Source organism: Camelus dromedarius, chromosome 11 (assembly GCF_036321535.1).
Source record: "Camelus dromedarius isolate mCamDro1 chromosome 11, mCamDro1.pat, whole genome shotgun sequence".
Lineage (NCBI taxonomy): Eukaryota > Metazoa > Chordata > Mammalia > Artiodactyla > Camelidae > Camelus > Camelus dromedarius.
Genome location: NC_087446.1, coordinates 44,498,689 through 44,518,540, shown reverse-complemented (window position 1 = coordinate 44,518,540; position 19,852 = coordinate 44,498,689). Strand labels below are relative to the sequence as shown.

The 19,852-nt window shown below is 41.1% G+C and overlaps 2 protein-coding genes across 4 annotated transcripts in view; one reads left to right on the top strand and one right to left on the bottom strand.

Annotated features, from left to right (window-relative positions):
* Positions 1-6,217, bottom strand: part of GNS (glucosamine (N-acetyl)-6-sulfatase) — a 43,614-nt gene extending 37,397 nt beyond the window's left edge. Inside the window, exon 1 of the mRNA XM_031462778.2 lies at positions 5,867-6,217. Coding sequence (XP_031318638.1) covers positions 5,867-6,061 — 195 coding nt within the window. The 5' untranslated portion in view covers positions 6,062-6,217. The remainder of the gene's footprint in view (positions 1-5,866) is intronic.
* A 10,683-nt stretch (positions 6,218-16,900) lies between these two features.
* The window catches only part of TBC1D30 (TBC1 domain family member 30), a 68,996-nt gene continuing 66,044 nt past the window's right edge, over positions 16,901-19,852 (top strand). For 2 of the 3 annotated variants that reach the window (XM_031462780.2, XM_064491735.1), the window contains exon 1: positions 16,903-17,395. In XM_031462780.2, the coding sequence (XP_031318640.1) occupies positions 16,948-17,395 (448 nt within the window). In that variant the 5' untranslated portion in view covers positions 16,903-16,947. Of the gene's footprint in view, positions 17,396-19,852 lie in introns of all 3 variants that reach the window. The other variant, XM_031462779.2, reaches the window with a different exon arrangement.

The following is a 19,852-nucleotide window of genomic DNA, read 5'->3' as shown; positions in this document are numbered from 1 at the left end:
AAATCAAAACTACAATGAGGTATATCACCTCAGACCAGTCAGAATGGCCACCATTAAAAAGCCTACAAATAATAAACGCTGGAGCGGCTGTGGAGAAAAGGCAACCTTGCTATATTGTTGGTAAGAATGTGTATTGGTGCATTCACCAGGGAAAACAGTCTGGAGATTCCTTAAAAAACTAAAAATAGAGTTACCATATGATCCAGCAATCCCACTCCCCAGCATACATGCAGAAAAGATGAAAACTCTAATTTGAAAAGATATATGCACCCCAATGTTCACAGCAGCAACATTTACAACAGGCAATATATGGAAGCAACCTAAGCGTCCATCAACAGATAATTGGATAAATATATCACAACTTCTTTATATACATATACAATAGATAAATACATCTTTTTATATATATATATACACACACAACATATATATATTACTCAGCCATAAAAAAGAATGAAATATTACTATTTGCAGCAACATAAATGGACCCAGAGATTATCATACTAAGTGAAATAAGTCACACAAAGAAAGACATATTAAATCACTCATACGTGGAATCTAAAAAAATAACAGAAGTGAACTTATTTACAAAACAGGAACAGACTCACAGACACAGAAAACCAACTTACAGTTGCCAAAGGGGAAAGGGGGGTAAGTTTAAGTTAGGAGTATGGGATTAAGAGATACACAAAACTATACATAAAACACACAAACAAGGATTTACTGTATAGCACAGGCACCTATATTCAATATCTCGCAATAATCTACAATGGAAAAAATCTGAAAAAGATTCTATATATGTATCTGAATCACCTTGCTGTACACCTGAAACTAACACAATATTGTGTATCAACTATAGTTCAATTAAAAATAATAAAAAGCTTCTGCACAGCAAAGGAAATTATTAAGAAAATGAAAAGGCAACTTAGTGAATGGAAGAAAATATCTGCAAGTCATATATCTGATAAGGTGTTGATAAGCAAAATATGTAAAGAACTCATACAATTCTATAGTAAAAAAACATTGCCAACTTAAAAATGGAAAGAGGATTTCAAGAGACATTTTTCCAAAAAAGACACACGGATAGCCAATAGGTACATGAGAAGATGTTCTACATCACTAACTGTCAGGAAAACGCAAATCAAAACCATAATGAGTTTATCATCTCACTCCTGTTAGAGTGGCCATTATCAAACAGACAAGAGATAACAAGTGTTGATAAGGCTGTAGAGAATAGGGAACCTTGTGCAATTGTTTGTGGGAATGTAAACTGGTTCTGCCTGCATAAAAAATCATACGGAAGCTCCTCAAAAAATTAAAAATAGATCTACCATGTGATCCAGCAGTTCCATTTCTGGATATTTATCTTAGAAGAAAATAAGCACGCTAACCGAAAAGATAATGTCCCCCTATGTTCACTGCAGCGTTATTTACAATAGCCAAGATATGGAAACAACCTAAATGTCCATCAATGGCTGAATGGAAAAGATGCTGTGGGATATAAACAATGGAATATTACTCAGCCATAAAAGAGAATGAAATATTGCCATTTCAACAATATGGGTGGACTCTGAGGACACTATGCTAAGTGAATTAAGTGAGAGAAAGACAAATACTGTATGACCTTATGTGTGGAATCTAAACAAACCCCAAAAACCCAAGTTTACATACAGAGATCAGATCAGTTGTCAGAGACAAGGAGTGGGGTGGGGGTGGCTCATGTGAGCGAAATGGGTGTAGGGGGTCCAAAGTACAAACTTACAGTTATAAAATAAATAAGTCATGGGGATGCAATGCACAGGATGACAACTATAGCTAATAAAACTGTACATTTGAAAGTTGCTAAGAGAGTAGATCTTAAAAGTTCTCATGTAAGAAAAAAAAATTCTGTAACCATGTATTGTTATGAATGTTTATACTTACTGTGGTGACCATTGTTTGGAGATATATATATATATATCTATATATCTATAAATAAATGCTGAATCCTTATGCCGTACACCTGACACTTAAATAATGCTGTATGTCAATTACACCTCAATTAAAAAAATTTAAAGAAAAAAAAGATCTTTGATGATTTCAGAGTGGATTCATAATAGGTGCCCAGGGGAAACCAGTGATATACAAGGTCTTTGCTGAGCTTCAGAAGTGATGTCACCAGCCGTGATCTACCACGAACATCACTGGGTGCTATCCTCAAGTAAAAAGTTGGGCTGAATGAAACATTGATTGGATGAAGAATCTGAGTTACAGTAAGTACACAGAGAGGGGAAAAAAGGACCATGTGAGCTGATTATAGGGAACTCAGTGGTCAAACTGGTAAATATGTGAAGCTACTGAAGAACATGTGATTTACAGTAAAACGAAACTGTGTGATTACAATGCATTTATTAAACACTTAATGTGTGCCAGGCACTGATCTAGGCAATGGAGGACAAAAGATAGATGGTCCCCACTCTCATGATCCTTGTACTCTTGGGGACTTAAACAACTAACAGGAAAATAATCATTGCTACAAACCAGGACCATGTGCCTGCAGCTGGTGCGAGGAAAGGGGGAAAACTACTTTAGATGGGTGGTCAGGAAAGGCCTCTTTCAGGATGTAACTTCAGTACTGAGTCACATGATGAGGCAGCTACACAAAGGTCCAGGAGAAGATGCTTTCAGACTGAGTGAACAGCAAGTACAAATGCTGCCAGAGAAGGAAAGCAGCACACGTGAGGGCAGGATGAAGGCCCGCTTGTTAGAAGCAGCACAGTAAGTAGAGGGGTGGGTGGGCTAGTAAGGCAAGGTCAGAGAGGCAGGCAGGAGCCAGATGATTATGCAGGGCTGTTCAGGAATTTAGATTTCAGCGTAAGTAAGAAACGTGTATTAATAACCATCACCTTTACACTGCTAACGGTAGTACAGGTGATAACCATAAACTGTGCTTAATCAAGTAAGTCCCAAACAAGAAATCACACTGTACTGAAGATGTGTACGTGTGTTCATGCTCATCGGAATGATAAAGTAGATCCTTAAGATCTAAGCAAAGATAGTGGCTGGTCAGGTTAAAGCCAAACTACATTATTTAAGCAGCAGCCAATATTACATTTGCATGTGGGTAAATGTGTTACTTTACTCATCTGAAGCCAAAAAACCCCTAAGGAGTCACTTTCCTGGGCCCCATATATAGCTGCTCTGAAATGAAGTTTTGACAACTCTGATAATTCTATGGCTAACTTTTCTTTTAACTATGGAAGATTGCTTTGCTTTAAGTGAAGCAAAAACATGATGTATTTACTCTTCGCCTACATCTTTGTCCCTTATTTCCTTTAAGTTTTGACCAAATGTCACTTTTTCAGGAGCCAATGATTTTAAAAAGAGCAACCAGCTTTCGTGCAGAACAGTGCGTCACACTGCAACAACATTCAAGTAAAATCAAGAAATAGATGAACAGTTCTCTGGGCAAAAAACTAAAAACGGAGTCCCGCAGATGAAACGTGCACCAAATAAAGTGAAAAGTTAAAGATGACGCTACCACATAAAAGACTACTTGAGAGACGACCGAAAAATTCCACATCCAACCACGATCATACAAAAGCCATAATCCTTTGACCTGAGTTAGTCTGGGGGATTGACACTTGTCGATTTCACCAACTAGGGCAGCAATTTGTGATCTTTTTTGGGGTCAGAGACCTCCTCTCCACAAAAATGAAGGTAATATTACACAAGGTGTTACTGTAGATTAAGGAGTTCAATGACCCCACTGGGGTTGCTGAGTATCACCTGAAGAGTCTGACCTATGGTGTAAGTGACTACGCTGATGTGAACATGCGGAATGACATCTGGTAAGTCAGCATTTTCACAGCATTCTAGAATAGGAGAAAAAGCATGGGGTGCCAAGATTGTTAAGACTCCGGGGTTTGCCCCTTATTACAGCTATATGAACCTTGGCCAAGTTACTTAACCTTCTCTAAGTTTTATTCCCCACCCCCTTTTAAGATAAGGACAATGCCTACAGCAGAGGACTCTCTGTAATGACTGAAAGGCACGAATAAAACACTTCACACTCTGACAAGCTCAAGTAGGTTCTCAAACGCTGTTATTATCTTAGTGCTCCCCCTTCAAGTCCTGTTTGACAACTAGTGGTAGAATATTCTGTAAAAGGCATCTCTTGTAAGAAAAGCCAGAATTCTCCAGAGAACTGGGAGTATTAAATTTGACTTTTCCCCCCACTTAATTTTGGCTCTTCTCTCAGCGCAAACATCTATAAAAAAGAATTTGCTACTAGTTTAAAGCAGCAAGGAGGATTAACATGTTCAGGGAAAGACCTCAAATATACACAGACCACATCCGTGGTCTATAAGAACCGAAGAAACTGAATTCTGAAAAGCTTATGTTTAAGTGATGGATTTTGTTACCAGCAGGGATGTGAAAACTTGAATTTTTAATTAAATCACTAAACTACTATTAATTTTTAACAGAAGTAGTTTGCTTTTTCTGGACAAAACACTTCAAAAACACATGCACAAATTTGTTTCAAAAGGAGTTTTGTGAAATGTAACTGCTGGAATGGCGGAAAAAACAAAGTAAAATCCAGGAGGGCAATTAAGTCAAGACTCTTCAATGTCAATCCAGCTGGGAAGAAACTAAAAGGCAATGAGGTACATGTGGCAGGAAAAAGTGTGGAGTCAAAATGCAAGCATCTTATAACATCAGCTAGAAAAGACTCTCACTCTTAACACAGCCCTGAGTAAGAAACACGTATTAATGCACAACCCAGAAATATCTACATATGGATAAGCTTACCTCTACCACGTTTATCACACAGACATTTTCTATTCTACTCTATTCCACAGGAAAATGAAAATGCTGTAGCTACTCACTAAACCCACTTCACAACTCACTTATGGATTGACATTAGCAGTTTGAAGGACACTGAACTAAGGTGTTCCCACAGAGGCAGAGTTAGAAACCTCTTGCCTGAAGTGTTTTCACAGTCGCAGCATTTAGCTGAAAGCAAAAAGAAAACGGAAAGGAAGAAAACAATAAAGCACTTGTTTTTAAAAAGATAAGAGGAAGGCCATACCCAGGATCAGAGCACTAGTCAGGATTTTGTCTGCACTGCCACAACCACTTAGGTCCCTGGGGCAAGCCACTTCCTGGGCCTCCGTGACTAGGGGCTTGGGTGGATGCTCTTAAAGGTCACAAATTCCAGAACTCTAAGACACAGAAGCAAAATTCACTCTGGGAAAGAATGAATTCTCAAAAACAACACCCAACTGGTATAAAATGGAACACCGACAGTAGCGAATGCATCAGCCAGGTGTTCAATTAGGCTAATTGAATTTTCTTGATTCTTGTGAGGGAACGCATACCCTGAATAGTTCGACAACCTACCCATCAGATTAGTTCACTTCAGCACTTATTTTTACAAATATCAGGCACAAACACGGTCCACAGGGACAAATGCAGAGGTGGCCTAGGTCCCTCACAGAGGGGGCTGGATTTGTCCTTTACTCGAAAAAAAAAACAATCAAGGCTTGCATGCTCTTGGCCAGCACCTGCTCCTCATTGGTTCACCCCATCCTTAAGTGGCGTCCACATGTTTGTTTTGAGATAGGAACGCAAACCCCTCAGCAGTAAGGTCCAGACTAGAAGGTCTGTGCGGTGCGTGCATGTGTGTGGATTCAGAAGAGACTCGGGAGAGAGAGGAAATAGTCTTGCAGCTCCATAAGCCTGCGTAAAGGGCTTGGAGAGGCAAAAGCAAACCCACCTAGGGTCAAAGCAGCTAGTTCAGGGAGTCGGGATGGGGAACAAGACCAAGAAACCACGAACTCAGCCGGGGAGGTGGAGGGGCGGGGCAGAAATAGAAAGAAGTTACCATGCCGCCGAGCACTTCGTCCTGGTCGTCGGCGAGGAGCAGGACCACATTGGGCCTCCGAGAACCCGCCGCCGCCCGCGAGACCCCCAGGCAGCCGGCCAGCAGCAGCAGCAGCAGCAGCGCTGGGCTGCAGGAGGGCAGGTGGCGGGGGCTGCCCTGCCGGGGCCCACCTGGGGCCGGAGGCAAGAGCCGCATGGCGGACAGGGCTCCGGGGGCACCCCGGGCGGACTGGAGAGACGCGCAGGTGGCTGGAGGGCTAGAGGCCGACTAGCCACGGGCAGAAACGGCAGTACAGTGGAGGTCGGCGGCTGGGGTCAGGCGTTTTCTCCCCGGGCGCGATCACGTGAGCCAGGGGCAGGGGGCGGAGCACGCCGTGCGGCCACGTGAGGAGCGGCGGGGCGGGGCTGCGGGCGGAAAGGCCGCGGAGGCGGGAGCAGCCGGGAGGGAAGCCGGGAAGTGGGTGGGGACGGGCGAAAAGTGGGCCGGGAGCGGGATCTGCGCTTGCTTCCGGCTCCGGCCTGGGCTGGGTTCTGGTAGGACCCGTTTCGGAGCTCTTTGTGCAGGGATGAAAATGGAGGGAAGATGAGATGAAAGGAGGAGGGAATCAGCCACCTGGAAACAATTAAGAGAAAGGAGGAACATGCCTATCAGGTAGTAAGATTGGCTGGTGGGCTACGTCTGGGCTCTACCGTATTTAATCCCCGAGTCAACAAGCACTTATTGAAGGCCCATATAGTTAATCGTTTAAATTTTCCCTGCAACTCAGCTGTTAAATTTGGAGCTGGATTCCAAGCCTGCTCTCTTAATTCTAAGTCTGGTTATGCTATTTCTCAGTTGATCCCGTGGTTTCAAACAAACAATTTGGGAATATTCTGACAGCCTAATTAATATTCCTTGGTGGATTTTTGAAAATTTAATATTCCTTGGTGAATTTTTGAAAGACTTCTTGAAAGATGTTGGAGAATGTGCATATTGAACAAAAACAAGACGCCTGCAACATGGTCACCCAACCACATTATTAAGTAATCTTTAGGGAAAAAATTCTATGAAACTAGGGCTCCAAATGTTTCTGTGGTAGCTCTAGAACAGCTCTGCTCTGCCCCTCTGCCTGAGTCTATGAAAACAGAAGTATCTCTGGCATTGGAGGGTATTATGGTTAGTGAAATAAGTCTGACAGAGAAAGACAAATACAGTATGATATCACTTGTAGGTGGAATCTAAAACAAATTAATGACTATAACAATACCAAAAAGAAATATCCCTGGCAAGGTGGACTACCAGCCTTACTCCCAACTGAGAACAGGCTGTATGTACCTCCTGGTTCCTGACAAATAAGGTGTATTTTCTCTGATCCATCCAACTCAAAGTCTTTTAAAACTTGTGAAAGCACTATACTATGACAAAATAATTGTAAAAGTAATTGTAGAAGTGTTTTGGAATGTCATACGAACAACTATCATGCTTATGCAAAAGGAAACATTGCCTTTGTTTTATTACATTTTTTAAAAAAAGTAAGTCTACAGAAGAGAAGAGAGTCTTTTAAAAATGAATTAGATTTCCACTGCAAATAAGAGTTGTGCTGCGAATCTGGTCAAGAGTACTTCCCAGATGGCCAGTGTACTATGTTAACAGCCTAAGGCTAGGCTAATTTTGCACACTGATAGAATAACTAACCCCTATGTATTCAGATTTTAAGACTTCCGGTAAGACTTTTTGCACAAGAAAAGAATCTGTTCCATCTTCACTGATGCTCCAAATTATAAAATTTTATCACCGTTTTTGTTTCAAAGCTGGATTGTAAACTATTTGAGGGCAGAGATTGTATGATTAGGTGCCAACTATGTTCCAGATGTTAGGCTAGTGCTGGGAGACACTGTCCCTCTGTCATGCAATTTGCAATCTAGTAGCAGAGAAATATACAATCTAACAATCACCCAAAGTATATAATTACAAACAGGAAAACATGCTATGAAGGACAAGTAAAGGGTGCAATGAGCATTTAAGGGGGTGGAGGACTCACCTAGTCTAAGATCCCTTGGGGAAGTAACATTGAATGACTGTCTAAAGTTTAAATAGATACTTTGTTAATGAAATAGTTGAGTAATAGAATGTCTCTTAGGCACAGAGAACAGCATGTGCAAAGGTCCTAAGGTGTGCATTCAAATATACAAAAGAAGCCAGCATGGTTGGAGCTTGGTAAGAAAAGGGGGAGAGGTAGGCAGGGCCCAGACCCTGTGTTAAGAATTTTGGTCTTTATCCTAAGGCTGATGGGAAATCACCGGAAGAGTAGAGAAGAAATATAATCCTGCATGAATCCTTTTGCCTGTGGCATGGTGTACAGATTAGATGAGGACGAGAATAGATAAAGGTAGATCAATTAGATGGAGAGATGTTGATAACAAGGGCAGATCCAAATTTTGTGTGGCCTGCAGCTTATATACAATTTTTGAGGGTGGCTCCTTAATAAAAAGAATAATAATTATGAATACAAAATTAGGCATATATATATTTGGGGAGGTAATTAGGTTTGTTTATTTATTTATTTATTTTAATAGCAGTCCTGGAGATTGAACCGAGAACCTCATGTATGCTAAGCACGTGCTCTACCACTGAGCTATACCCTCCTCCCTGAATATTCATTTAGACTGAGAAAAGAAACCACAATATTAGAAATTAGTAAAAGTTGAAAAATATTACAAATAATGCAAAATATAAAAACAACATACTGTTTTTATTAATTAACTGTCAGGCACTCTCCAGACTTTTTTCCACCCACATTTTGTGGCTATGTCCTCTTTAATTGATTTCTCACATGATGGTGGTTTGTAGTACTTCTATAGAGGGAATAGAAAAATAATTTAGTCTTTTCTCTAGCATCATTGATCAGTATTTTTTTTACTGTTGATAGTTCAGAAAATGTTTTTTCACCTTCATAGTTCATTTGGTTTTTGTATGTGTATCAAATTTCAGAAAGCTCTTACCAAGTATTTCTATGTGGGCTTTCAGATTTTCTTGCACAGGTACTAATCTTAGGTATTCTTTGAATTGAAGGCACTAATTCAAAGTCATCAGTGTACTCATTGTAATCACGTATTATGAGTTTATATCTTCAGTGATGTCAGTTTGAGGTCAAATTAGAAAAAAATTTAAATATTTTTGAATGAATTTATATGATCCACTTCTCTTTCCAAATTGATTAGCAAACAATTCAAGAGCCTATTATTACTTTCATTTACAATTCATCTCTTCTTAATGAGTTACTGTTTTTATTCTGACCTGGAAAACATTTGTCACTATTTACTTTTCAACGTCAGGATAATTTCGCATGATATTCTCACTCATCTTTTATCACTTTGATTTCATATCCATTAATTTTTTAATCTCAGTTTTATCTCAGTGCTTTGAATCAATAAATCTAAAAATGACAAAAGAAGGTACCTACTATATATGTCCCCATCAGGAGTCTGTAGTTTATCAGTAGTTTCATTAAAACATTCCAAAATGTCTTTCTAAATTGCAGTTTAAATGTTAAGTCTTTACATCTCATTTGTATTCTGGTTTGTCTTCTGAGTTGTTGCAAATGTATTTTAGAGTCCTAACGTTTTCCTAGGGCCTATGTTGCAAGGCTTGATCATCTTTATAATGCGCAGACCTTTTCATTATCCTTAGACTCTACAAGAAAAAAATCCAAGATGGCAAATATGTTTAAAATATGGCACATAGTTGTTAAACTGGAAAGTAACATACCCAACTGTTGCACATTATTGACATAGTTAACAACTTCAGGTACTTCAAGGGCAGCCTTTCTTCTAACAAAAATAAGGCAATGAGTTGTAAAATAAGGCTCATGGTCTGCAGTTTTTTTAAAGAGCCTGCAGCCCTTTGTCCTAATCATCATAATAGCTGTGTTGACATATGACTGATGGTAAATGTTGTTCAACTGCAGGTAGAAATAGCCCAAATCTTGTTTCACTTTGAAGTCTCAGAAAAATGTTTTCAGTTGGTTAAAAAAGTTAAAAGTCATTAATAGGGTTTCCTGCTAGAAGAGTTGTGCACAGTAATGAACAGCTGATTGATCTCAGTCACATCTGAGTAGAATGTATAATGTTATTATTTGGTGTCTGGTTATGTATTTGACTTACATTTAAAAAAAAATTTTCTCATCACTTCAATTAATTTTTCATTAATTATTTCGGTAAAATAAGCCATATTTTTTTACTTTGTCATTTCTTTCTAAGAGCTTAAGCCAAAATGGATAAAATCCATCTACTGAAAAATTCCCATGAAATTTCCATTCTGGGTACAACACCATTTTCCATCATGACCTCTGAAGTATGAATCTCCTTCACTTTTAATAACCTCAAAAGCCCAGTCTCTGGTCATGATGGAGTAACGGGGGCAGGCTAACCTTCCTCCTGTAACAAGCAGAAAACAGGACAAAATACATGTTTTCACACAGTGGACAATAGTCAGTGCAAGATTGTGACCTATGTGTGAAGGGAAATAAACAATTGCCCCCGTTTTCTACCTGGAGGCACATTCCGAACCAGGGAGCCAGAAAGAGGGTATTAGGCAGAATAAAGTTAAGTTGAAGGGAGAAAGGTTACAGTTGCAGAAAGCTGAGGTAGCTGGAACTTGTAGGGCAACTGGAACTTGTGGGGCAAAGTTCCAAAGAGGAGGAAGCTATGTAGGTGAAGAGCTTCATAAATCTGCATAGATGGCCTTTTGAGACTTTGTTGAACACTAAGATGTGCAAGCATAGAGTGAAGGCACCATAACATAAGGCAGTGAATAACCAAGAAGATGTAATAATTCTCAGAGAAGTTGGGAAATGTTTGAGATCCAACCAGCCAGAAGGGAAAGTCTTTTTTTTTTAATTAAAAAAATTTAAAATTAATTTTTATTTTTTTGTGGGGCAGGTAATTTGGTGTCACTTACTTATTTTAACACAGGTACTGGGAATTGAACCCAGAACCTCGTGCATCCTAAACATGTGCTCTACCACTTGAGGTATCCCCCAACCCCTTTAAAATTTTTAAAAATTTCTTTTTATAAAATTTTTCTGGGGGGGAGGTAATTAGGTTTATTTATTTATTTATTTAATGGAGGTAGTGGGGATTGAACCCAGGACCTCATTCATGCTAAGCACACACTCTACCACTGAGATTTGCCCTCCCCCATGAAAATCTTTCTTGACTACAAGGAGCTTTCAGCAGTGAACCCAGAAAGGCCAGAAAGGCTTTACCTTAGTAGTAAAGCTAAACTATCATGAGCGAAAAGTGCTATACCCCTACAATAATAATATTTAAATACAAGTCTCAGAATATCAAGCTGATCTGCAAAGAGCTTAACTTGTCTGCCAAAACAAGGCCCCACAGTTTTTAAGGGAAGGCTACAAAATCTAGAGTCTTAACAAGATGAAATTTACCATATCCTGCATCCAATAGAAAAATTTACTACATAGGCCCCCAAACAGGAGAATGTGACCCATAACCAAGAGAAAAATCAGTCAGTAAAAACAAGTAATAAATGACAGAGATGAAGAAATGAACACATCGAGGTGTTTAAACACTTATTATAACTCTATGTCATAATAAAGTTTAAACAGATCTAGTCTTTCTGGGCATTCTGCAGAACATCAAATCCATCTATTACACTGATGACATCATGCTGATCAGTCAGGATGAACAAGAGGCAGCTAAAATGCCAGAATCTTTGATATGACACATGGGCTCCAGAGGATAGGAGAGAGACCCTATGAAATTCATTGATCTTTAAATTTAATTTCTGTCTAAGCTTGTGGATATTTGATTTACCACATTGCAGAAGTTTTCAAAACCAGGGACTCTCAACTCTTTGAGGAATTCTAATAATTTTCTGATATGCTTTATTTCAATATCCATACATGTGCTTTTATTTTGTAATAATTTACTGACAAAGTGTATTGCCGGAAAGCTGGTAGTTCCTGTCCCAGATCTCAAAGGTTGGGCAAACATGGCAAAGATGGCATTCGTGGAACAGATGGGCAAGTTAGACCCCACGGCAGGTCCCAGCACTGGTTTTAAGTAGAAAATCTCGCTTTCCTACTGCTGCTCACCACCACTGCTGCTTTTCTACTGTTGCTGCCACCAACCTGGGCTCTGGTCTCTACCTGCCCACCTGGGGCCCTGAGCTTCCTGGGACTGCCTGGAGGCATGCACATGTGACAGTTGCTTGGTGTCTGGCTGCTGCCCGCTGTACCCCATGTCCTAGCTTTTTTCCACTGCTCAAGCACACCTTCCATCGCCCCATTGGACTTCACTTATGAAATACAAGTTCAAAGGTAAAATTGCTGATAATTTAAAGATGATGACAACAAAGCATTAAGCCAAGTGTGGGGACCTTCTGAGAGTGAGACTCTGTACAACTGCAGAGGTCATATCTTGAAGTCTGTCCTGGTGACAGGTCCAACCTCTGATGCAGGTAGCCCTTCTGCTTGGATCTTACACTCTGGCAGACCCTATGACATTCCAGATGTCAATGGTGGGAAAAGATGCAGTGTGCAGCAAGCCCCACTAGGAAAATCACAATGCAGGCTCTGAGGTTTTGGAGCAGTGTCATGCTATCTATAGCAGAAAATACACATCTTTTAAAAAACAGCTCCTAATGTACTGAGCCCTAATAGAGATGGGACTCTTGACCATGAGGTACCCAATGACCATGCTTTTTGAACTATCCATCATGAGTTGGGTTCTCTTGGACCCCCAAGTCATAAAGTTGGTCAGGATCAGCAGTAGTTCTACATAAGATGAAATGGTACATCCAGAACAAAGCACGAGCAAGAGCAGAGAGCACAAGAAGTACATGAAGAGATAGTCTGGACTCCTATATTGCTCATCATGGTCACCCCAGTACTCCTGTCTCAGCTCTCACCTGGGGTACTATAGGACTAGCTGAAGGAGGAGGAGAAAATTTAGCTTGGTTTAAGGATAGAACAGCCTGGTATATGGGTGCAAAGTGGAAATGGATGGTGGTTGCATTAGAGCCTCACTCCGGCTTGGTGTTGAATCACAGTGGTGAGAGAAAACCACCTTAATGGGGAGCTTCGGATGGTGCACCTGACCATCCAGTTTGTGTGGAAAGAGAAGTGGTCTGAGGCTAGAATACATACGGACTCACCGTAAGTGGTGAAGGGCCTCTGCTGGCTGGTCACGAGCCTGGAAGGAAAAGGCCTGGGAGACTGGAGATGGGGAGGTCTAGGTAGAGGCACAGTGTAAAGATCTTTGCATGACGTGTTTATGTCCACCAGGAAGCATCCACATGGAAGAGGCGCTAACTAAACAGTGAATTAGACAAAGCAGCTTAGTCAGTCGACGTTAGTCAGCCTTTGTCAGTAGTTACCTAAGTAGTGACATGATGGACACCTCACTTACTCTCAAAGAATATTGCTTGAATACGGGTGAGAGATCAGAAGTTCAGTTCCCAGCTGATGTGCACTGAGTAATCACAATTTTTCTTTTTACTATTGCAAAGGAAAGGTTATAGTCTGTCACTTTGAAATACAGTGTAATAATTAATCGTTAAGAAGTAGTCAGATGAGATCTCCAAAGTTCCTCTAAGCACTGGAATTTTATTACTTAAATATCATTCAACATTAACAGCTCTTATTTATTGACTGTCTGCTATGCATTTCCTAAGGTCTGGCTAGGGCTTCATGGCTTCTTAAAGTATGAAAATCCCTTTTTTACCTCTGTTGCCAACTTTTTGGATTGAAAAATATAAGAATCTTCTTCAAGTATAGTTACTAAGTTGAAAAATAGAGATTGTATTCCATTCCAAGGATATAAATAAATTACAACCAGCAAAATTAAAGAACAAAAGTGAGCTTCCATGAGAAGAAGCTGAAATCCAGCAATGACCTGTGCGTTTCTCTTGTGACTGGAGTGTAAGTAATCCTTGAAGGATTAGAGTAAAAGGTGAACTGCTAGATTTTAGAAATCAGCCATTCCAAGAATAATTGAAATGTTCATCATAGCAATTTAGTTTTTATGTGTGTGTTTGCACATGCTGAAAAAAATTACCAAATTATCAAAAATGTTGAGAGTCTTGTTAAGGTCGTTTTAAATGTCAGGTGTCAGAAGGTTATTAGCAAGACCCTGATCCAGGTTTGGAAATAACTTTAAATGTATCTTGCGCACAGGTTTATATAAATTACATTCTATCGACTATAGTAAATTGTACTCAACTTAGAGATAGATGCTTCTTAGCTCCTTGTAAATATAATGCAATATTGGACCTTATAATACATAGAAATAATTAATATAATTAAATATTAAAACTAAAAGTCCAAACAAATTAAAATGGTGATTATTAGTAGTAGCATAAGTAACCATAGTAAATTAAATTTAAGCTATTAATTAGTCATGATCAGTTTGCAATCCTATTATGTTAGGTCAATGGTTTTCTCTCATATCCAATTAGTTGGCTTCAGACCTTCAGGAAGTTGCTGGGAACCTTCCAGTCACCAGGCAGCAGTAATTAGGGTTCAGAAATGGGCTGCTCTTTGCCGACACCTCTTCTAGGATTCTGTTTAATAGGACTCTCATTTCTTAGGAAAGTAAGCAATCGGTCGATCTGTTCTCTAGTTTTCATTTTATTCATTCAGTTAGTTAATTCAACAAACATTTATGGAGTACTGATAATGTGTCAGGGTCTGTTCTAGGTGGTGGGCGTATCCCAGCGAACAAAGGAGACAAAAATTCCTGCCTTCAGGAGATTATGTTTTACTAGCAGAAGACAGTAAAATAAATCAGTAGATGGTATAGTATGTTGGAAGGTGGTGAGTGTTCTGGAAAAAAAGAGAACATGGAGGGGAAGACAGAAATACTGTGGAGTAGGGAGCTGCAGTTTCAAATAGGGCCATTAGCGGGGATCCACTCAGAAGATGACATTTAAATAGAGACCTGACCTGGTGAGAGGAGTCCTGTGGATATCTGGGCCAAGATCAGTCAACAGGGCAAGGACCTTGAATCTGCTTTCCTGGTTAGTTTTTATTTTGCCAGTTTTCACTCCTCAGGTGATTTGGTAATGAGAGGGTACAGGAGATAATTTTGAAGTTCTGATTAATTTAGAAATGTTCACATGTCAGTGACCTGCCATTTTTCCTGGCCTCTTTCACCATCCCCTTCAGTTCACTTTGAGCGTCTTTATCCATAGGTCCTGATAGAAATACCCCGGATGTGAATTGTGCTGAGGACCAGTAGTTATCACATCTCTTATCAGGTGGAGATAGAAAGGACTGGGAAGTCAACTAAGAAAAGAGATCTAATTTCAGTGTTTCCTTTTATTTAAGTCCTGCTTGTTGCAAAGTTTGGCATCTGAAGGAAGGATTTCAGGTCTCTATCGAATGCCAGAGATAATAGAAAAAAAATCCTTGAAAAAAGAAAAAACAAAATAACACATAATTCCATTCATTCTATTGCATACATTTTAAAGTTAAATGGAAACAGTAGTAGTTCATACAGTTATAAAACCATAAAATGCTATTTCTAGTATAATTTAACATTTTGGATATCTAAGGGAAGAGTTATAAAACTTCTGCTTTCCTTATACTAACTCCAATTTCAGAAAGGGTCCTGTTGCACCCACTCTGTGTTTACATGTATTGTGGTGAGGCCAGGTTTCTTCAGGCTCTATAACAAAAGTGCCTTGAAAAGTAAGAAGTATGCTGAACAAACATAAAGCACCACCATTGTTCACTAGGTGTGTTGTTGGTCCTTTTAAAAATACGGCAAGTATTTAAAAGCGTTAGGAGATAGATAAATACACACTCATCCACAATGAAATATATATTCAACCATAATGAAAGCCAGACACTTAAGCTTTAAGTTCACTTTATTCTTTGTGAATGGGCAGTTATTTAGCCTCTCTGTGCCTCAGTTCCTTCATCTGAAAAGTGAGGGAAAAAACAGCACTTACCTTTGTAACTATGTGGTGACATATGTGAGCTAGATTATGATGGTGATCATTTTGCAACATATACAAATACCGGGTCGTTATGTTGTACTGCTGAAACTAATACGTCAATTATACCTAAATTTAAAAAATAGTGCTTACCTGCTTTATAGGGTTAAAATGAGAATTAAATGGGATAATTAGTGCAAAGAACTAAGAACAGTCCCTGGCACACAAAAAGCACTCAAAAACGTTGACAATTCTTACTAAATTCACGAAACTATCTACAGTGAAGAGGCACCCTGTTCTTCCATTGAGGTCTAGGGTAAAGATACATCTCTTAGATTATCATGTAAAATTTGAGTTTTACTGATAGAATCAGCTGCATCAGTTTATCAGTTTCCCTTTTCATGACATTTATTAAATCCTCATTCTCTGTTAGGTCTTGGGCTAGGGAATTAATTGATCTTAATCCAGTACTTAATCTTTGACCGAAAAAAAAGTTCACAGCGTTACTAAACCTCAAGTACATGCCAGGTCTTTAGAAAGGTGATTGTCAGAAACTAAACTAAGAACTCCTTTAAAGGCGCCCAAATCAGGTGGGAAGGCAAGAAGGGCTGGGCATTGTGCCCGGAGTATGTGAAAGGGGAGCGCCCTGCCTCTGCCAGTTGATCGGCGTTTAGAATTCTCCCGGGCATTATTTCCAGCTGGTGGCTGAATAAGATGCAAGAGTTGCCCTCTTTTTGAGTTAATCACGTGCTTAAAAGTGAAGGTGACATCGGCCAGAGCGCCCTTCCCCACCCCCCGCTCCCCGGGGCTAGAGGCTTTATCCTGATACGTTCTGGCTACATCCTGCTCCTTGACGCTCTTCAGAGAGCGCTCCCGGGCGCTGGCGGGCCTCACCTGTTGCAGGTGTACCCAGGTGTCCCGCAGCGTGGCTGCTGGCTCTCCTCCCCGCCCGGGGTCGAAGGGCAGCGGCGCGGGGCCGTCCTGGGGGAGGTCCGGCAACTAGGGTATCCGGAGCCCGCGGGCGCTGCGCCCGGCCCAGCGCACCCCCTGCGGGGCTGAGGCCGCGCCTCCTCCCGGAACTGGCCCGCGCGGCGTGGCGGGAGGAGCGGCGGGAGCGGGGCCGCTGCGCGCCGGGGGCCATGGAGGTCCTGCCCGCAAGCGACCCAGAGGCAGGCAAGGAGCAGCCCGAGGCAAAGCCCGACGACGCGGGGCCCGGAGCGCCCCGGGTTCCATGCCTGCAGGGGGCGTCCCCCGGGGAGCGAGCACCCGGCTCCTGGGACCCCTGGGAGGGCGAGGAGGAGCCGGAGCCGGGCGAGCCGCCGGGTAGCCGCACGGCGTCCCTGGTGAGCGGGCTGCTCACCGAACTGTACAGCTGCACCGAGGAGGAGGAGGCGGTCGGCGGGGGCCGCGGGCCTGGGGGCCGCGAGCGGCGTTGCGACAGCTTCGACAGCTCCGCAGAGGCCTCCGGCTCCGACGTGTTCCTGGGCGGCCGCGGCGGCGCTGGCGACTCCCGCGTGCTGCAGGAGCTGCAGGAGCTGCAGAAGCGGCCGAGCCAGCGGCACCAGATGCAGTACCTGCGGCAGAAAGGTGAGGGCCCGGGGAGGGGGGTCCCGGGAGCTCCCCAGAGCCGCGCGCCTGCCGGGTCTGCGCGCGCTCCCGCGCTCACCTGTGCGCACCTGTGCTGATACGCCAAGCGCCCAGATAGTAAGTTCCGAGCGTCTCCTTTGATCTGTCGCGGGTGCCCACAGGGTCATGAATTCACGACTAGACCTAGTTCTTATTGTCCCCCCATCCCGTCTCGAGTTGAGTGAAGCTTCAGTTGTTGGAATGGTAGTATGCCTGTCCCCCATCCTCCTTGTGTTTGTGGAGGCCCAAGAGGAGAGGCAGTCGAGATTCTAATTTCACCAGAACAGCTGTTAGGACGGGTTTGGAGTTTCTGAGATGTCTACGTGAGGTTACCTAGAGGACTCTTAGAGAAAAAAGGTGACTCCCGGAGCTGTTTTTTGGTTTGTTTGTTTTTTTAGTTTAGTTTTTTTTTTTTTTTCAATCCGCCTCCCTTGGCCACACTACTTGGTTAATGTTTAACTAGTGAGGCAAAGTAATTCAGTTTCTACGCAGAACGTGTGAAATTTGTTTCTCAGAACGTCTGGTTTCAAGATGCTCACTAGGTGGATTTTTTTGCCCCCTGAGTGGCGAATTAGTGGAAGGCCCTAGAGCGTTGACGTTATCACAGAATTTAATTGCTAGTACCTTCTGTTGGAGACGTTGATCCGAAAATGGCCTTGGCTTTCGGGGAAGAAGCTAATTTGATGTTTCTTTCGTTATCAGACTCTGATGCTTCTGTCCTAACTGGTGTTTTTTCTCAACTGTTTATAATAGCTTGCCTTCCAGGCACTTGGTTATTACAGTTGTCTTTTTGTACAGTTATATCAAGAGTTCAATTTACAAAATGAACAGAGGTGTGGAAAACATGCTAAGACATAGTAACATTCCTTGAATTAATGTCCTTGTGCTAAATTACCAGAAGAGGGAGGAAAGAGATTACTGTAGAGTGGTCTCCTATCTCCTGTATGTAAAATCAGTTTAGCTGGTGCCAGGGGATTAAAAACAAACAAACACCCCCCCCCCCAACCTAACTAGGAAGGGAATAAATCTGTCTGCTTTCTGAAATCTATGTAAACAGCCTACAGCTTCCTCTTTTGGCTTCCTAGTGAAGTTTTTTCCCCCCAGCTGATTGTTATAAATGGCTTCCACCTTCCTCCCCCTGCCTGAGACTTTAGCTGGAGTTGTGCCATTTAATTTTATACAACTATCTGGCTGTTCTCAGTGTGTTTGTGTATGCCAAGAGTTCTGCAGGGCAATAGTTCCTTCAGAATCCAACAAAATCAGTTTTGGAGAATTATGATTCAGCTTTCTGCTTTTACAAGGTTATTCACTTTTCATTACTGAGAGAAATTTTGTGGATTAGTCATTTCCTTTTGGAAGAAAAATTTGGCAAGCTAAAGTTTAAGGAAGTGGTCATGGTACAGCTTTGGAAGTAGATTTCAGCTGAGTGACCACTCTATTAATCATTCATAAGACCTATAGGAGTCTGTTTTGCCCAAGCTTTAGTCTCAGTGGATGGTTAGCTGCCTGCTCATCTCGGCTTTTCTTGTAGTTGACCTGGTTAGGATAAACATGGTGCTATATTATGATAGTCCCCCACACCCTCCCCTTTTATTGATAAGCATCATTAGAGTACTGAGAATAAAGAATTAGGTGATGGAAACAGCTGTCTTTTATTTATTTTTATTTTTTTTTTGCCTCTATCTTTTTTAAAACTTTTTTTTATTGAGTTATAGTCATTTTACAATGCTGTGTCAAATTCCAGTGCAGAGCACAGTTTCTCAGTTATACATGAACATACACACATTCATTGTCACATTTTTTTTTCTCTGTGGGCTACCACAAGATCTTGTATTTATTTCCCTGTGCTATACCGTATAATCTTGTTTATCTATTCTACATATGCCTGTCAGTATCTACAAATTTTGAATTCCCAGTCTATCCCTACCCCCGACCCGGCAACCACAAGTTTGTATTCTATGTCTACGAGTCTGTTTCTGTTTTGTATTTATGTTCTTTTTTTTTTTTTTTTTTTTTTTTTTCCAGATTCCACATATCAGCGATCACATATGGTATTTTTCTTTTTCTGGCTTACTTCACTTAGAATGACATTCTCCAGGAATATCCATGTTGCTGCAACTGGCGTTATGTTGTTGGTTTTTATGGTTGAATAGTATTCCATTGTATAAATATACTACATCTTCTTTATCCAGTCGTCTGTTGATGGACATTTAGACTGGGAAACAGCTGTCTTAAATAATTTTTACAACATATTAGGTTATTTGATTTTTTTCAAGTTCAAAAAATACCCCTTCTAACATAATAGTTAGGAATCTCATATAATGTAGATAACCTGTGTGTTAATTCTCTCTCCCCTGTTAGGGATTTTGCTTTAGCACCTATTTAAGGATATTTAGCATGTGTGGGTCCTTTAGTTCT